The sequence below is a fragment of the Chelonia mydas genome, chromosome 1, assembly GCF_015237465.2.
Source record: "Chelonia mydas isolate rCheMyd1 chromosome 1, rCheMyd1.pri.v2, whole genome shotgun sequence".
NCBI classification, from domain to species: domain Eukaryota; kingdom Metazoa; phylum Chordata; order Testudines; family Cheloniidae; genus Chelonia; species Chelonia mydas.
Genome location: NC_057849.1, coordinates 251,957,898 through 251,973,007, shown reverse-complemented (window position 1 = coordinate 251,973,007; position 15,110 = coordinate 251,957,898). Strand labels below are relative to the sequence as shown.

The 15,110-nt window shown below is 43.2% G+C and overlaps 2 protein-coding genes across 2 annotated transcripts in view; one reads left to right on the top strand and one right to left on the bottom strand.

Annotated features, from left to right (window-relative positions):
- SYN3 (synapsin III) overlaps positions 1 to 15,110 on the top strand; it is a 282,703-nt gene that overhangs the window by 101,433 nt on the left and 166,160 nt on the right. The window contains exon 6 of the mRNA XM_027825071.3: positions 6,337 to 6,426. Within this exon, the coding sequence (XP_027680872.1) occupies positions 6,337 to 6,426 (90 nt within the window). The remainder of the gene's footprint in view (positions 1 to 6,336; positions 6,427 to 15,110) is intronic.
- TIMP3 (TIMP metallopeptidase inhibitor 3) overlaps positions 10,074 to 15,110 on the bottom strand; it is a 47,894-nt gene continuing 42,857 nt past the window's right edge. The window contains exon 5 of the mRNA XM_037880428.2: positions 10,074 to 15,018. Coding sequence (XP_037736356.1) covers positions 14,821 to 15,018 — 198 coding nt within the window. The 3' untranslated portion in view covers positions 10,074 to 14,820. The remainder of the gene's footprint in view (positions 15,019 to 15,110) is intronic.

Here is a 15,110-nt window from a genome sequence, read left to right as displayed (position 1 = left end):
TCTGCATGTTGTCCTCCATAAAATCTGTCTCTTTTGCCTCAAGGAACTTGCATGTCTTAACTCTTTGAGTGCCACAGCCTTGCATACCCACCTTTCAAATATTAGATTTTTTATTTTACCAGAGAAAGATAAGGGAGTGTGCCGTATATGCAACTTACAGCAGGCAGTAGACTGTACATGTACAAGGCGAACTGAGGCAGCCGCCTCAGGTGCCAGACTGTGGGGGGCGCCACTAGGACCCAGAGTGTAGAAAATTGTGTCTGCTGCTGGTGCATATGTATTCTCTCTGCTCTAGATGCACAGAGATGGTGGAGTGCTGGGCTGGAGGAAGGAGGGCACAAGAGACATAACAGGCAGGCAGGAGAAAAGGTGAGAGGGAATAACAGGGAGCTGCAGGGAGAGAGAGGAGGAGGAGCCTCTTATGTACCTCTCTAGCACCCCCAGGAGCCTGGACTGATTAACACCAGCTTCTCAGGGAGCTTCCTGTTTCCTGCTGCTTCCCTGAACCCACTTGAGGAGAACAGGCAGTCAACTGAAGTAGTAGGAGCCAGTTAGGCCCTTAAGATGCTGATATCTTCCCTCACTCAGGCCCTGTTACCAGCCTGCTTATTTGTCCCCTTCAACTGAGTGTTGAGAGCCACTCTAGCTGGCACAGAACAGCAGTCATGAGTGAAAGAAGAAAACGCCCCTCTGGGGCAGCATTCAGAAAAAGAAAGAAAGCAAAGGAAGCTTTTCTTTCTAAGCAGGAAGGAGCTCTCTTGAGATACATAGACACAAATGTTCACGGTGAGCCTTTCAGCCCCAGTGAGGATGAGGGTGGTGAGGAGATGCCTGATCTTCCAGTTAGTCAGAGTGCAGGTGACCTGGCAGCTACTGCAACATCCATATCTCCATCTCAAATGGATATAACCATGTGTAACGGGGGAATAGTCCTGCTATTGTGGGGAACTTTTCTGGCTTCTGCACTACCCCGGTGAAGTGGGCTAGCGAAAGGATCTGAGTCCTCGCTCCCACTTCCTTTACCCGGTGGCCTCCCTGCCCTTGAGGACTCCCCTTCCACGCTCCTGTCTGGCAGAGTCCTTGTAACCCCAACAAGGCTGGGCCCAGGATTCCTGGGGGGGCTTGACCCCCAACTCTGCTGTGGTCACCTAGGATGGGCTGGGGTGTCCCCACTACGGGGTACTCTCTCTGCACTGGGCACTTCTCTGACTCACTGACCATTACATACAAGTTAAAGCAAATGCAAGTTATTTAATCAACAATTAATTTTAAAAAGAATAAGGGAAAATGGGAAAGGTTAAAGGAAACACATCACCCGGCTCTGTGGCAGGGAACATCACAAACAGTGTCTCTGGAATGTCAGGGCAGTTCACAGTCTGTTCCTTGTAAGTCCCAGGCCTTCTTCTCAGGCCCCGGCTGTGCTGCAGGGATGCTGCGGGTTGGACACTTGCTCTGGTGGTGGCCACACGCTCTCAGGCTCTAGGTGGCAGGGCCCTTCTTTCTAGCGTTGCCCCCACCCTGTCAGGGTTACCAATCCCCCTCCGAGTCTGGCCTGCAGAGCCTCCTGGCTGAGGTGTCTCCCTGCGCTGGGCCCATTGCCCAGGGTCCCCCCTCGCTCTCCCCAGCTGCTCACGACACCCGGCTCTGGACTGCTCCAGCTCCAGCTCCACTCTGCCTCAGCACAGCTGCCGCTCTGCCTCCAGCTCCCTGGGCTGCTTCTCTGGCCCCTCTGGCTCTGGTTGCTACAGCTCTCCTCCCAGGATAGGTCTGCTCCACAGGCTGCTTCTGTGACTCTGCTCCCAGCACTGACCTGCTTCCTGGGCTGCTTTTCTGGCCACTCTGGCTCTGGTTGCTGCAGCTCTCCTCCCAGGGCAAGTCTGCTCTCTCTGGGCTGTGCCTCTGGCTTTGGGGTTGCAGCTCTACTCCCAGGGCAGGGTCTGCTGTCTCTGGGCTGCTTTTCTGGTCCCTCTGGATCTGGCACAGCTCTGCTCCTCAGCTTAGCTTGGACCCCTGCTTTCTCCTTAGCTCGGCCCCACTCTGTCTGACCCAGGCAATTCCAGCTCACACGGAGGACGGGACCGCCCTGGCCTCCTGACTCCCTGATTAGCCTGCCCGTCCTGTCATTCAGGCTGACCTGGAGTATTGGCCTCTCCCCATTGTTCCTGGGGACTGTCAGTCTCAGGGTCCTGATTTCCCATCAACCCCCCTTTTAGTACTGGGAGCTAGCAACTAAAACACCCCCACTGAACGTTAGTAAGGGGGCAACAATCCCCTTACACATGCACATTCCTGAAGAAAAGTATAGATCAGAGAAGAGTGTGGTGGAGGCGCAAGAAACAGCTGCTGCTGAGTTTAGTTCCTTAAGTTTAGATGATCCGGGACTTGAGCAGTAGCCTGAGGGACTTCCTTGTACTGCATGGGCCACAGCAAGTGAAAAACTTCATGTTCCCCAAAGACAATGAAAATAGAAGTTTCCATCCAACACAGTAAACTGATGTGAAATCCCCAATGGTGACAAAGTGGAGAGGCCATGGCTTATGTACTCAAAATCCCAGAATGCTGCATACTGTTTTTGTTGAAAACTCTTTCAATCTAATGTTCCAGCCACATTGGGTTCTACAGGAACAAAGGACTGGAAAAATCTGGCTAGAAATCTGGCATGCCATGAGAAGGCAGCAAATCACCAGAGAGCATTCCATAGGTGGAAAGAACTTGAGATGAGACTAAGGTTAAAGGCCACCATAGATGATCAGCATCAAGAGAAGATTGTATCAGAGTCTCTTTACTGGCAAAATGTTCTGAAAAGGCTCATTGGCATTGTGAGAATGCTTGCTACCCAAAACCTAGCACTGCGTGGCACTTCAGATCAGCTGTATGTGCCAAACAATGGAAACTTCCTTAAAATTGTGGAGTTGATGGCTGAGTTTGATGCTGTACTCCAGGAGCATCTAAGAAGAGTCACCACCCAAGAAATGTACACACACCACTACCTTGGAAAAACCATTCAAAATGAGATCATACAGTTACTGGCAACAAAAGTCAAACAGAAGATTGTGGCAGATCTGAAGTCAGCAAGATGTTACTCTGTTCTTCTGGACTGCACACCTGACATCAGCCATACGGAACAAATGACTTTAACGGTGCGTTTTGTAACAACAACAGAATCTAGTGAAAATGTCCCTGCAATGGTGACTGTCAGAGAGCATTTTCCAGAATTTATTGACATTGATGATACTACAGGAGCTAGTATGACAAATGTGCTTCTTAAAAAGCTGGAAGATACAGGAATTGTGATAGCTGACATGAGAGGTCAGGGCTACGATAATGGTGCCAACATCAGAGGAAAGAACAGAGGAGTGCAGACACGGATCCGAGAGTTGAACCCTCGAGATTTTTTTGTCCCATGCAGTTCTCATTCATTGAACTTGGTGGTCAGTGATGCAGCATCAGCTTCTAGTGAGGCTGCTGAATTTTTTAATGTAATTCAAAGCATCTATGTATTTTTCTCTGCATCAACTCATTGATGGCAAATTTTGAAGCAACATCTGGGAACATCCTCTCTGACACTGAAACCACTGAATGCCACATGATGGGAAAGTCGAGTGGAGGCGATAAAGCCTATCAAACACCAAATTGGGAAGATAGTTGATGCCATATTTGCCATTATGGAGGATAATGCTATGACAGGAACTGTTCATGGGAGAACAGTGGCAGAGGGAAATGGAATCACCAGAAACATACATAACTTCAAATTTCTGTGTGGCTTAGTGTTGTAGCATGACATACTGTTTGAACTAAATATTGTAAGCAAGAGACTCCAAGGTGTTGACCTTGATATATCTGGAGCAATGGAACAACTGGACAAAGCAAAGTCATACCTACAGTCTTTCCGGTCAGATGAGGGATTTCAAAACATTCCGAAGAGTGCACAGAAGTTGGTAGAGGAACTTCACACTGAAGCTATTTTCCCACCCATTCAAGAATACAAGAGTCACTGAAGAAGACATTTTGGTTACAAGGTACAGGATAATCCCCTAAGAGACCCCAAACAACAATTCAAAGTTGAATTCTTTAACCAGGTGCTAGATTGTGCAATACAGTCAGTTGAAGAACGTTTCATGCAGCTCAAGGAACACAGCAGTATATTTGGGATTTTGTAGGATATTCCAAAACTCCTCACTATACCTGAAGAAGACCTACACCAGCAATGCAGGGCACTAGAGACAGTGTTGACACATGATGACATGCGCAATATTGATGCGAGTGATTTAGGTGATGAACAAAGCCCTTTCAAGACACATTTCAGCAGGATCAACTCCAAAGGCTGGTCTGGAATATATGTGCACAAATAAAATGACCACCCTCTTTCCAAATGCTTTTGTTGCTCTGCGCGTACTTCTAACACTTCCTGTAACAGTTGCCAGTGGAGAACGCAGCTTCTCCAAGCTGAAGTTAATAAAAACACATCTATGCTCCACAATGACACAGGAGAGGCTGGTCGGCCTTGCCACCATCTCAGTAGAGCATGAGCCGGCCCAGACTGTGGACCTTCAGGAAGCAGTTCAAATCTTTGCAACCAAGAAGGCATAGAAAGCACCACTTTGATTATTCAAACAGATAAAAACGCCAGTGTTTACTACGCAGACAAGAAAAGTTACACTTGCTGTTCGAGCTTTTGAAAGTTAAATGTTACTTAAAATTTTTGAACAAGGCATTTTAAGTTGTTAGTTCTCCTTTATTGGGGTAGGTAGCAGAGCAGTACCATGAGAGGAGTAGAACAGGAAGAAGGCAGAATTGAGACCTTTCAAAGTTTTGGTCTAAGTGAGGAGGCATGGGGGCGTCATTTGAGCTCCCTGCCTCAGGTGCCAAAATGTTGTGGGCTGGCCCTGTACCTGTAATAGTGTGTAGATATTTGCAGATTGTCAAATAGGAGTTGAAATTCCTTGTGATACAAATTATTATAAGGTTGTGGAAGGTGGGTAGAAATCAAGACTCTGCTCACTTAGAATAGCTCTGTTATCCCACTGTCAGATTATCACATTGTGGGATGCTTCATGTGTAGCTGTGTGTGACCCTTGATGATAAACAGTTAATTATGTGTGTGTTGTCCTGGCTTACCATGTTAGCTCTTGTGCGTGAAGTACTTCCTGAGGACTCTGCTTTCCAACATAGACTTTGCACACTGCTTTCTTCAAATAACTCGCTTAGGGTGATGTCCCCTTTGACCCCCAAGATAAATGGGGAAGTAAGAGGTGAACTTTTTTCTATTTCATTCTGTGTGCATCATGCTACATGCATGTAAGATTGGTGACAGACCCTCTCAAGTGAACCCAGTAACAAGAGATGTTTATATGATAGACATCAGGTTTATGCTTTCTTTGCCCAGCACTCAAATTGGATGGTGTAGAACAGTGGTTTTCAACCAGGGTACGTGTACCCCTGGAAGTATGCAGAGGTCTTCCAGGAGGTACATCAGCTCATCTAGTTATTTGCCTAGTTTTACAACAGAATACATGAAAAGCACTAGCAAAGTCAGTACAAACTAAAATTTCATACAGATAATGACTTGGTTATGCTGCTCTATATACCATACACTGAAATGTATGTACAATATTTATATTCCAATTGATTTATTTTATAATTATATGATAAACATGAGAAAGTGAGCAATTTTTCATAATAGTGTGCTGTGACACTTTTGTATTTTATGTTTGATTTTGTAAGCAAGTAGATTTTAAGTGGGGTGAAACTTGGGGTTACTTAAGACAAATCAGCTTTCTGAAATGGGTACAGTAGACTGGAAAGGTTGAGAGCCACTGATGTAGAAGACTCTATCTTTCTAGTGAGTGTCTCTTTTGATTACTCTCATACCTTTTAAGAAACATCACCAATCCTTTATTTGGTTGCATGGGAGAGAGAGTTTTGTTTTGTTGCTATACATGAGTTGCTACTACTTATTTCGGTCACACACACACCGAAGGAGTGCTTGGGTCTTAAGCCCTTTCCTCCAGACTCTCAAGAAGAGCCGCCCTCTCTTTACTCTCAGCCCTTCTGTGCTTTGAAAGCTAAATCTGTTTATAATGGATCTGTAATTGAATGCAAGCTGGTCCACTTCCAGTCTCTTCACTTAACTCCTTCCCTTCTCTCAAGTGCATGAATTTTATGCACCCCATGAGAGATAATGGTAGCTTAGCATGCTATGTTTTTCACCATTGTCAATTGCAGAAAGGTGGGTGGGAGAAGATAATGTGATTCCCCGGCCCTCCTTCATACCAGCACTTTTTAAAAGCATTAGTTTATTGTCTAATAAACAACAGACACTCTCTCTCTCTTTAGTTCTCTCAGCTAATTAAAATCTTCAACTCCCTGGGTCCTGAGAAGTTCCCTCTTGTGGAGCAAACATTCTTCCCAAGCCATAAGCAGATGGTAAGTGTCCTTTGTTTATTTTGATGATGATCTAGTTGGGGAAGATGCAGCGAATCTGTGGTTGGGAGTGGAAAGAGTCACTCACTCTGGGAGCCCTGGCAATTTAAATAATATCTGTAACTTTACAGACAATAAATTACTAGCAGAAAAATAGCAGGCATAGAACATGTCCCTGGGTGCCTCTTTCCTTTTCCCTCAGTTCCTGGAAGGACACAGATGGTGAAAGAGTGAGAAATAAATTGCTGACTCTGGTTGTCATAGACAGGGAACAGGTCTGTTTGGATGTGGCTAAGTTGGTCTTTGCGCTCATCCTAATGCATAGAAGAGCAGGAAGATCAGAGATGTGGGGTGAAGCAGAAGTTTCTTACAAAAGAGTGCTGTGCTGCTGTTGATTTGTCTCATCTGTGACATGATTACCATCTATTAGACATACTTACCAGCTGTTGGATTGTTAAATGAAGCAGTTTCGAGTTTTTGATCATGAGATCTTATTCTGTTTGTCTTGCATAATTTTCTGTAGCATAATTGCTCTTGGTGTTTATTCATCCTATCTGTGAACTAGTACATACTGTACCTTAGACCTGCACAATAATTAGGCACTCCATGGGCTCCTTAAAGGCAGCGACTTCCTAAGAGTGCTGGGCAGCTGTTTCCTTCTGAACCTGGGGAAGGGAGCAGAAGTGGGAGTGTTTAAACAACTCAGTTGTATTTCTTTTGGTTTTCCCTCACAAGTGGGGTTGACCCTAGGCAGAGGCATGACTACTCTTAGCCTGGCCCTTTGAGAAGCTCAACGGTCAACATGCATCCATGAACCTACGACTCCTTCTGCCTCCCCCAAAGATCTCAATGGTCCTTTCTGTCTATGAGCCCTGACCCCATGTCTGAATTATCTCCTGCTTTTCAGTTTGTATAGCTGGGTTCATTTTGAATTCAGGTGCAAGGCTAGTGGCCTACTTAGGGCCAGCCCTGCTTTTGAGATGAAAATTGGTGTCCTTCCTCAATTACTCATATGACACTCATAATACAATATCTCCTGACCTAAATCCCTTTTACAGGCCAGTACACAGCCCTGCAACTGAGAGGTCATAAGGCTAGAAGGCTTACTGCAGCTAAGTATATCAGGGCTGTAAATGCATAAGAAAAGTTGACAGTATCCAGGTAGGGCCCTCCACCATTTTTTGTCTGTTTAATTTTGTTAATAAGACCAATGCTACCAACTTCCCTAGTCCAACCAGTTGGGTTCTTCCTTAATCTTCATTGGTAGGATTAGTAGTGATATAAGGGTTAGATATTGTAGATAATCTTTTACATGAATGGACATCCAATAAGGCAGTTATCAAACTTCTATTTTGAGATTTTTTATTTGCTTTTGTTAATTGCAAATTATCAATCGCAGTAAGAAAATTGTGTTATGGATGTTGATTGATACCTTCACTTTAAGTATGTAGATCAATATTTAATTGGCTTAATCTGCAGCAAAGAGATGTAGGTTAGATATTAGGAAAAACATTCAAATGATAAGGACAGTTAAGTTCTGAAATAGGCTTCCAAGGGAGGTTGTAGAAACCCCATCATTAGAGATTTTTAAAAACAGGTTGGACAAACACCTGTCAGGGATGGTCTAAGTTTACTTAGGTGCTGCTTTAGCTTAGGGGGCTGGACTTGATGACTTCTGGAGGTCGCTTCCTCCCCTGCATTTCTATGGTATACTAAAATATGCATATATATAATTCTAAGGCATGTCCCATACTCATAAATGTCTGACAGAGTGAAAGAAGCCTCCACAATTGTTAGCAAAGCTGGGTGGTAATATATAGATCTACTCAAAGAGAGAGAGTGACACATGTCTTGGAAAGTGTTTGAGTCCATTGAGCTGTGCTTCCATTTGTTGCTTTATTCTTCCAATGGTCAAAGTGTCAGGCTTTTTTATGGTATCTGACTGTGGGGTGGCTGGGCCCAGAGATGATGTGGCTGATTAGCATGCCGTATAATCAGAGGAAAGCTTTATGGTTGGTGGCTGCAGAGCTAGAAAACAGTTCACGTGATCCAAAGGAGGCCATCCACTTGCATTATCAGCAGGTTTTTAGGTTCACTTTGGAGTAAAAAACTGCAAATGATTAGACATTCTTACCATATATGAAAAAGATCCTTATCTTTCCAGCTTGTCCAATATTTCTGGCTCTTGCCTTGGTCTTTAATCAGGGGCATAAAGAGAGCTTTTGTGGTCCAGTTGTTTGGGTGCTACTGTGGGATTCTGGAGATCTGGGTTTGAGCTCCTCATCTGCCACAGACTTCTTGTGTGACCTTTGGTAACTCCTTTGGGAGCAGATTTTTTGAAGGTATTTAAGTGCCTAAACATGTAGGTAGATGCCTAGTGGGATTTTCAAAAATCCCAGAAAAGTTCTCAGCTGCTTATGAAAATCCCACAAAGCATCTGTATGTGTAGGCACCTAATACCTTTAAAATTCTGACTCTTAGTCCCTCTACACTTCCATTCCCCATCTGTAACATGGTGATAATAGCACTGCCGTACTTCATAGGAGAAATGTTAGATTGTGGGGTGCTCAGATGCTACAGTCATGGGGGCCAGATAAGTTCCTAAGACAGACAGATAAGAGAATGGTGTGTTCTTTACACTGGGCTACAGTTTGTCCTAGTTTAAGTCAAATTAATTTGTAAGGCCCGATTTCATTTAATCATATCAACAAATTGTGAGGACACTTTGTCATCCAAGATGCTCCAGTACAGATGTGAATTTGCCTTGCCCTCACATCAGGACTTATATTTCTAACAGATCTGGGCAAACTGTTTGTTGCAAATAAATTGTCTGACAGATATAGCTTTTTTCCCCACCGCACTGTTTGGAAATCATTTGTAGACTCATCCAAATGTATTTGTTGTTCATGAGATAGTTTGGATCAGTAATTTCCAGCCAGTGGGTAGCATTGTAGCACTGTTTTGACTCCTGGAAAGAACGATGGAACCCTTTTAAACAGGGGAATAACAAATTGCACATAATTTCTTATCGGATGCGGAACTTGCCAAGCCAGTTTGCGGCAGCCTTGTCAGCGAAGTGCACAGCCCACAGACCATAATTAGTCACCTTAAAGAGATATTCCAAGGGTTGAGATTTTCACAATGGAAAGGATTTGATTGAGTAACCTCCACCTTCTCTCATTATGGGCAGTAAGTCCATGAAAACACTGGTATTTTGGATAAAATGTGCTTCAAACTAGCCTCTGTGGAGCAGCCTGTTGTAATAGCAACAGCCCCCTTTGCTGCACACACCATCAGTGTAAATGTTCCTCCTCAGGAGCAGTCAGTGTTACCCGTTCAGCCATAGTGGCTGCATTGCTCTGTAGTGACCCCATCTGGCCATCTAAAAAGTGGAACTCACAGACTCCAAAAGGGATTTCCTTCCATTTTGCGGCTGGTGACCCCAACAACAGGACCTCAGGAGGGTGGTTGCTTTAAAAAGAGAGGGGGATTGTTGAGGGAATCTTCAGGAGTAGAACAATTGCCAGAGGCTTGATTTTCACATAAGAGCCAATGAAAAAGCAACACTTGTATATGTTAAAGTATATGGTATCAGTTCTATATGGTTAAAGTAACAAACTGACTAACATAAGCAAGGCAGAGACAGAATGTCTGTGATAGAAATAAAACCACTTTACTGCTTAGAAGAAAAGGACACAATAAAAATTGAACATTATGCGGTATTACCTTAAAAACAGTATACATTGAGTATAAAATTTATAAATAGCATGGAGGAAAACTGTAAACTAGTGTTACAGAATTTAGCAACAAATATATTTCTTCTGGATAAAATTTTCTCCCAGGCTTCGTTTCCTTTCCCCAAATTTCTGTGACTACCAGGAACAGCAGAGGGGCTCAGTGAAGAAAAGGGAGTGACTGAGATACTGATTAAGCCACTACAACAAAAGCAGCAACATAGGCTTAGTGGATTTTTTTTTTTTTTTTTAAGGATTTTGTCAAGATTTGGTGGACAGAAAACTTTGACCTGCATGGAAAAAAAAAAAAAAAGTTTGCACCATCCTTTGAATTTTGTCACTCCCTTCCAAAATACAAAGGATTCATAGACTTAGAATATTTTGAAAAAAGTTGAAGAAATATACCTGGCAAGTCCTGTGAAACAATGGGAACTCTTTCTTCCTTGTGCCTTCACTTTGAGTTCTTATAAAGTGGTGTGTTCATGGGCACCCTGAGATAGCATTTTTCCCCACTGGTGAGAGTGGAAGGTCTACATTGATGAGTCAGACATATTAAGGGTATATCTACACTCTGACCTAGGGTTGCAAGTACTAATGTGCTAATAACAGAGTGTAGCCGGAGTGGCAGGAGGGGCTAGCTGCCAAGTAGCATCCCTCTGAGACACTAGACACGTACTGTACTTGGAGTGACTAACCTGTACCTCCAGTGGTGCGCCAATCAGAACTAGAGTGGGTTTGTCTACTCCAGTGGGGAATTACACCCCAGTTCAAAGTGTAGACGAGGGTCATGTTTGGCACACCAAAATTAGGCCCTGATCCTGCAGTTTACACTGTGTTGGTGGAGTGCTCTGTCTGCACAGAGCCCTATTGACTTCAGTGGGACTCTGCACAGGAAATTCCACATACAGATAATTCCCCTCACCCTTTTCCCTAAAGAAAAAAAATGGGGAGGGGAGAACACCCCCCTCCCAACTTTAAAAGGAAACAATTTTTAAAGAAACCAAGAGCCCCCAAGCAGAGTTGGCAGTCGAAACATTCCAGTACTGTGCTTGTGATGAGAACTGGAAAGTGAAATTGGATTTGAAAGTGAAACTGACGGATCTGTTATCCAAGCTCAGAGAAGCAAGAAAACAAAATGGAAATAAGGAAACTGCAAAAATAGTCTAGAAAAGTGAATTAGGTTTGTAAAAATGGAGTTTTAATAATATTGATTTATTTAAAACCTAGTAAAAGTGTGTTTGTTAAAAACTAAGGCCCTGATCATGCGGACACAGATGTAAGTAGTCCCATTGACAGTGTCCCTTTCAGCACAGAGCATGGCTGGTAGGGATGTTAGAGACCACGTTTCAACTTTCGCAACAAAGGGGAAGCAGCAAGAGATTTATGCAACGGCAACCCACGCTAACCTGGGAAAACAACACCCTGACGGGAGCTTCACTCCTGTCCTCCAGACAGAGTGCTTACATACTGCAAGGCCTGTTGTAATCTAGAAGGAGGGAGTTGTGCCTTAGCAGGCTGCAGTGATCTTCAGTGAGGCAAGGGAAGAGTAGATAGTGAGGCAGAAATTTAGGTGCCTGACCCCAAAGCCCATTTAAGTCAATGGAAAAACACCCATTGATTCCAATGGGCTTTGGACAAGACCCTTATAATGCAAGGGCAAGCTTCGTCCACAAAATATCTGTCCCTGATAGTATTCATTTAAAAAAACCTCAAAGCCTCCTAAAAGAAATGTATTTTGTGCTGGTTTCTTCCCCCTTACTCTTTCCCTCTATTTGGTTCTACATTTTAAAAAGCTTCTATGGCTGCATCTTTATTTGGCAAGGGAGAGGGTTGCTTTCCAAGCCCCCGCCTTTACCACTCTAGCTGTCTGCATGTCAAACATATTTTTACCCTCTGCAATATAAAATGGAAATCTGGATAGGAAAATAACTCTGTTGGTAGCAGCGTTGGGGTTTTTGTTGTTTGTTTGTTTACAAAGCGCGTTGATACATTACAGCCCACCTAGGAACACACATCTTTGTAGCAACAAAATAAAGATTTTCACAATAATGTGATTGCAATACTGTAATGTTTCAGCTATTTATATGATTTTAAATTATACAGTCAGTGAGCAGGTAAAATACAGAGCCACAGTTTAATGGAAATCCAAATCAACGCCTGACAACTCATTGCATGACAAGCTTCATCTCGCCTTCCAAAGCTCGGAGAAATGGCTGTGCTCAATGATTTAATGATTGCTAAAGAACCTTTGATCGAATGGTAGTTGGGTCAGGCCTTGGTTAGCTCCAGTGATGGTCACTCCACAAGTTGTGAAGTTTACTGGTGGAATTATCATTGCTAGAGACGCATAAGAAAGTTCTACTTTGTTACACCTGTGACTGCACTGCAGTTGCACAGATGGAACAGAGCAGAAATTGGTCCCCTGTGCTTACGGCCCAACTTGATGATGCCCAGCTGAAAAGGGAAGCAGCCTGATATAGCACCTGACCCTAAAAAGCAACCTAATCTCCCTCTGATATCAGTAGGGATTGATGGTGCTTATTGCCTTTGATGATCAGGTCCATAATTTAGGGGTAGAGACAAGGGGTGGCATTTTTAAGTGCACCTAGGCACAAACCCCATTGACTTTCAGTGAGCTGGGTTCTCCTAAACCAGTTAGGCATTGTTGACTATTCCACCCAAGTTTCTTTCTAATCCAAACGATTCTGTGAAAATGCCACTTAAGCCAAACACCTACATTCTGCTGTAAGGGTCTTCTAATAAATGGACCAGATCCTCAACTGGTGTAAATCATCATAGCTCCACTGAAGTCAAAGAAGCCCCAAAACGATTGATGCATCAATCCCAACACTAGAATACACTCTTCCCCGTCTCATAATGGCGAAGAAGCTCCAAACAAATTGAAAAGATCACTGCATAGAGAATGCTATATTGTCCCTGTCTAGGATGACTGCAATGCCTTTTCTTGCTGACAGCAGCTCTGCTTCCTAAGTGGAATGAACTGAAGATACATGTCTATGTAAGATAAATAATTATAATAATAAAAAACAAACACAAATAATGTTGTTAAGTGTTGCCCTCCTCCCCCGTACACTCGGTAAAATATACAGTCACCCATTTTGTCAGCAACCCCTCCTCATCAACATTAAACCTTAAAATATTTTTATTTAATAAGAAAATTTATATTATAGTTTTCTTAATAAAAACAAAACAGAACAAAAAAATCCTCCAGTCGACAGTGAAGCCAGGACCATCCCTTCCCCCATGTCGCCTCAGGACGTGGAAAAAGCGTGTGCCCACAGCTATATTAACAACAGCTTGGGGGAAACAGAGCACTTGACCCACTTGGAATCCATTGGACAGCTGAAATTTAAAGTTCTAGGAGGTGCCTGTCAAGATGTTGCTTTTCCTTGCCTCACTCTGCCAGCTTTTGCTTTCACTACATATACAATTGCAGCCAGTGTAGCTGTAGGAGGTAAGCCATGGTTGGGGAAGAGGGCACGAAACAGTGATTCTAACCACTACTGCAGGTACACTGGAGTTTCAACATCTTTTACCAAAAATAAATCACTGACTCGGAATGTCAAGATTTCTGTTTTAAAACACAATCAAAGCATTCATTGTTTATAACACCAAATAATTCCACGTCCTGTCAAAAATAGCTTATGTCATTATGTGTATATACATCTTACTTCAGCTAAACACTATTTTGGCAATAGATTTCTTATAGCAGTAAACCCTAGTGAGTCTCCCCTTTCCCCCTCTCCATGGGATTGATTGATTGATTTTTAGTGTTGATAATTTTCATTTGTTTGGTTTAAGATGTTCACAAGGGAATTTTTCTGCAGGAGCTAAACTGCAAAAATTTCAGGAGTAACTCTGTTTAAAAGAGAGAAGCTCAGCATTTCACCTGCTGCATTGTACTTAGGTGAATTACCTCCCTGAATGCAGGTTTTATTTCAAAAACCTTATGATAATAATAAACCTCTCTTTATGTTCTATGGAACCCCAGAACTTCCAGTGTGCTCTCGCCTTCACACTGTGACTGAATGAGCAAGGAGGACATTCAGTCCTTGGTGCTTTTACCAGATGATGCAGTGTCTTAACACCAACTGAGTTCTCCCACTTCTGGAGCCAATCACACTTCCAAAATTCCCGATTTGAATAGGGGTTTGTTTGTTTTATTTACTGATCTAGTTAATTAAACCAGTTTCCCCTTCAAATAGCTTCAGTCTACATAATTTGTGCAGTGTGTGTGTGAAGAGGGCTTGGGGAAGCCAGGGCAAGGAAGAATGATATAGTGCCGAACTGGGATAGTTTTTATATTTTTGTTTTCCTAAAAAAATATAGATTATATTGCTATAGATAATGATACATAGAGAGAGCAAGGGCTCCATAATTTTTTTTTCCGGTGTGCAAACGAAAGTTCCCAGACAAATATAATCTGACTGAAATGGGTGATCTCAGAATCGAAAAAGGTGATTAAAAACAAATTCAGTATGACAGCATAGACTTTTTCTTTTTTTTAAGTGTTCGAAGTGCTAAAATTTGAAAGAAAACAGGCACTAATTTCATTGTCATCATCATGATCTGGTAGAAGTTATTGTCCAAGAGAAGCTCAGCCACAAGGGAGGGAGGAAAGGAAATGGGGAAGGGACTGTGCTCAGGGATCTGTGGCGTTGATGATAGTTTTATCAGGAGGCGCCCATCCTCTGTACCAGCTGCAGTATCCTTCCTTCTGTCGGATGCAGGCATAGTGCTTTGATTGGGACCCTGAATGACCGATGTTGGAGAGCATGTCTGTCCAAAGACACTCGTTCTTGGAGGTCACGAAGCAGGGCAGGTAGTAGCAGGGCTTAATCTGCAATTATAATCAGCAAGTGGAATAGGGGTAAATTGAAGGCACATTTTATAGGACTTTGCTTTTGAATCAGAAACTGGTGTTTTTGAAAT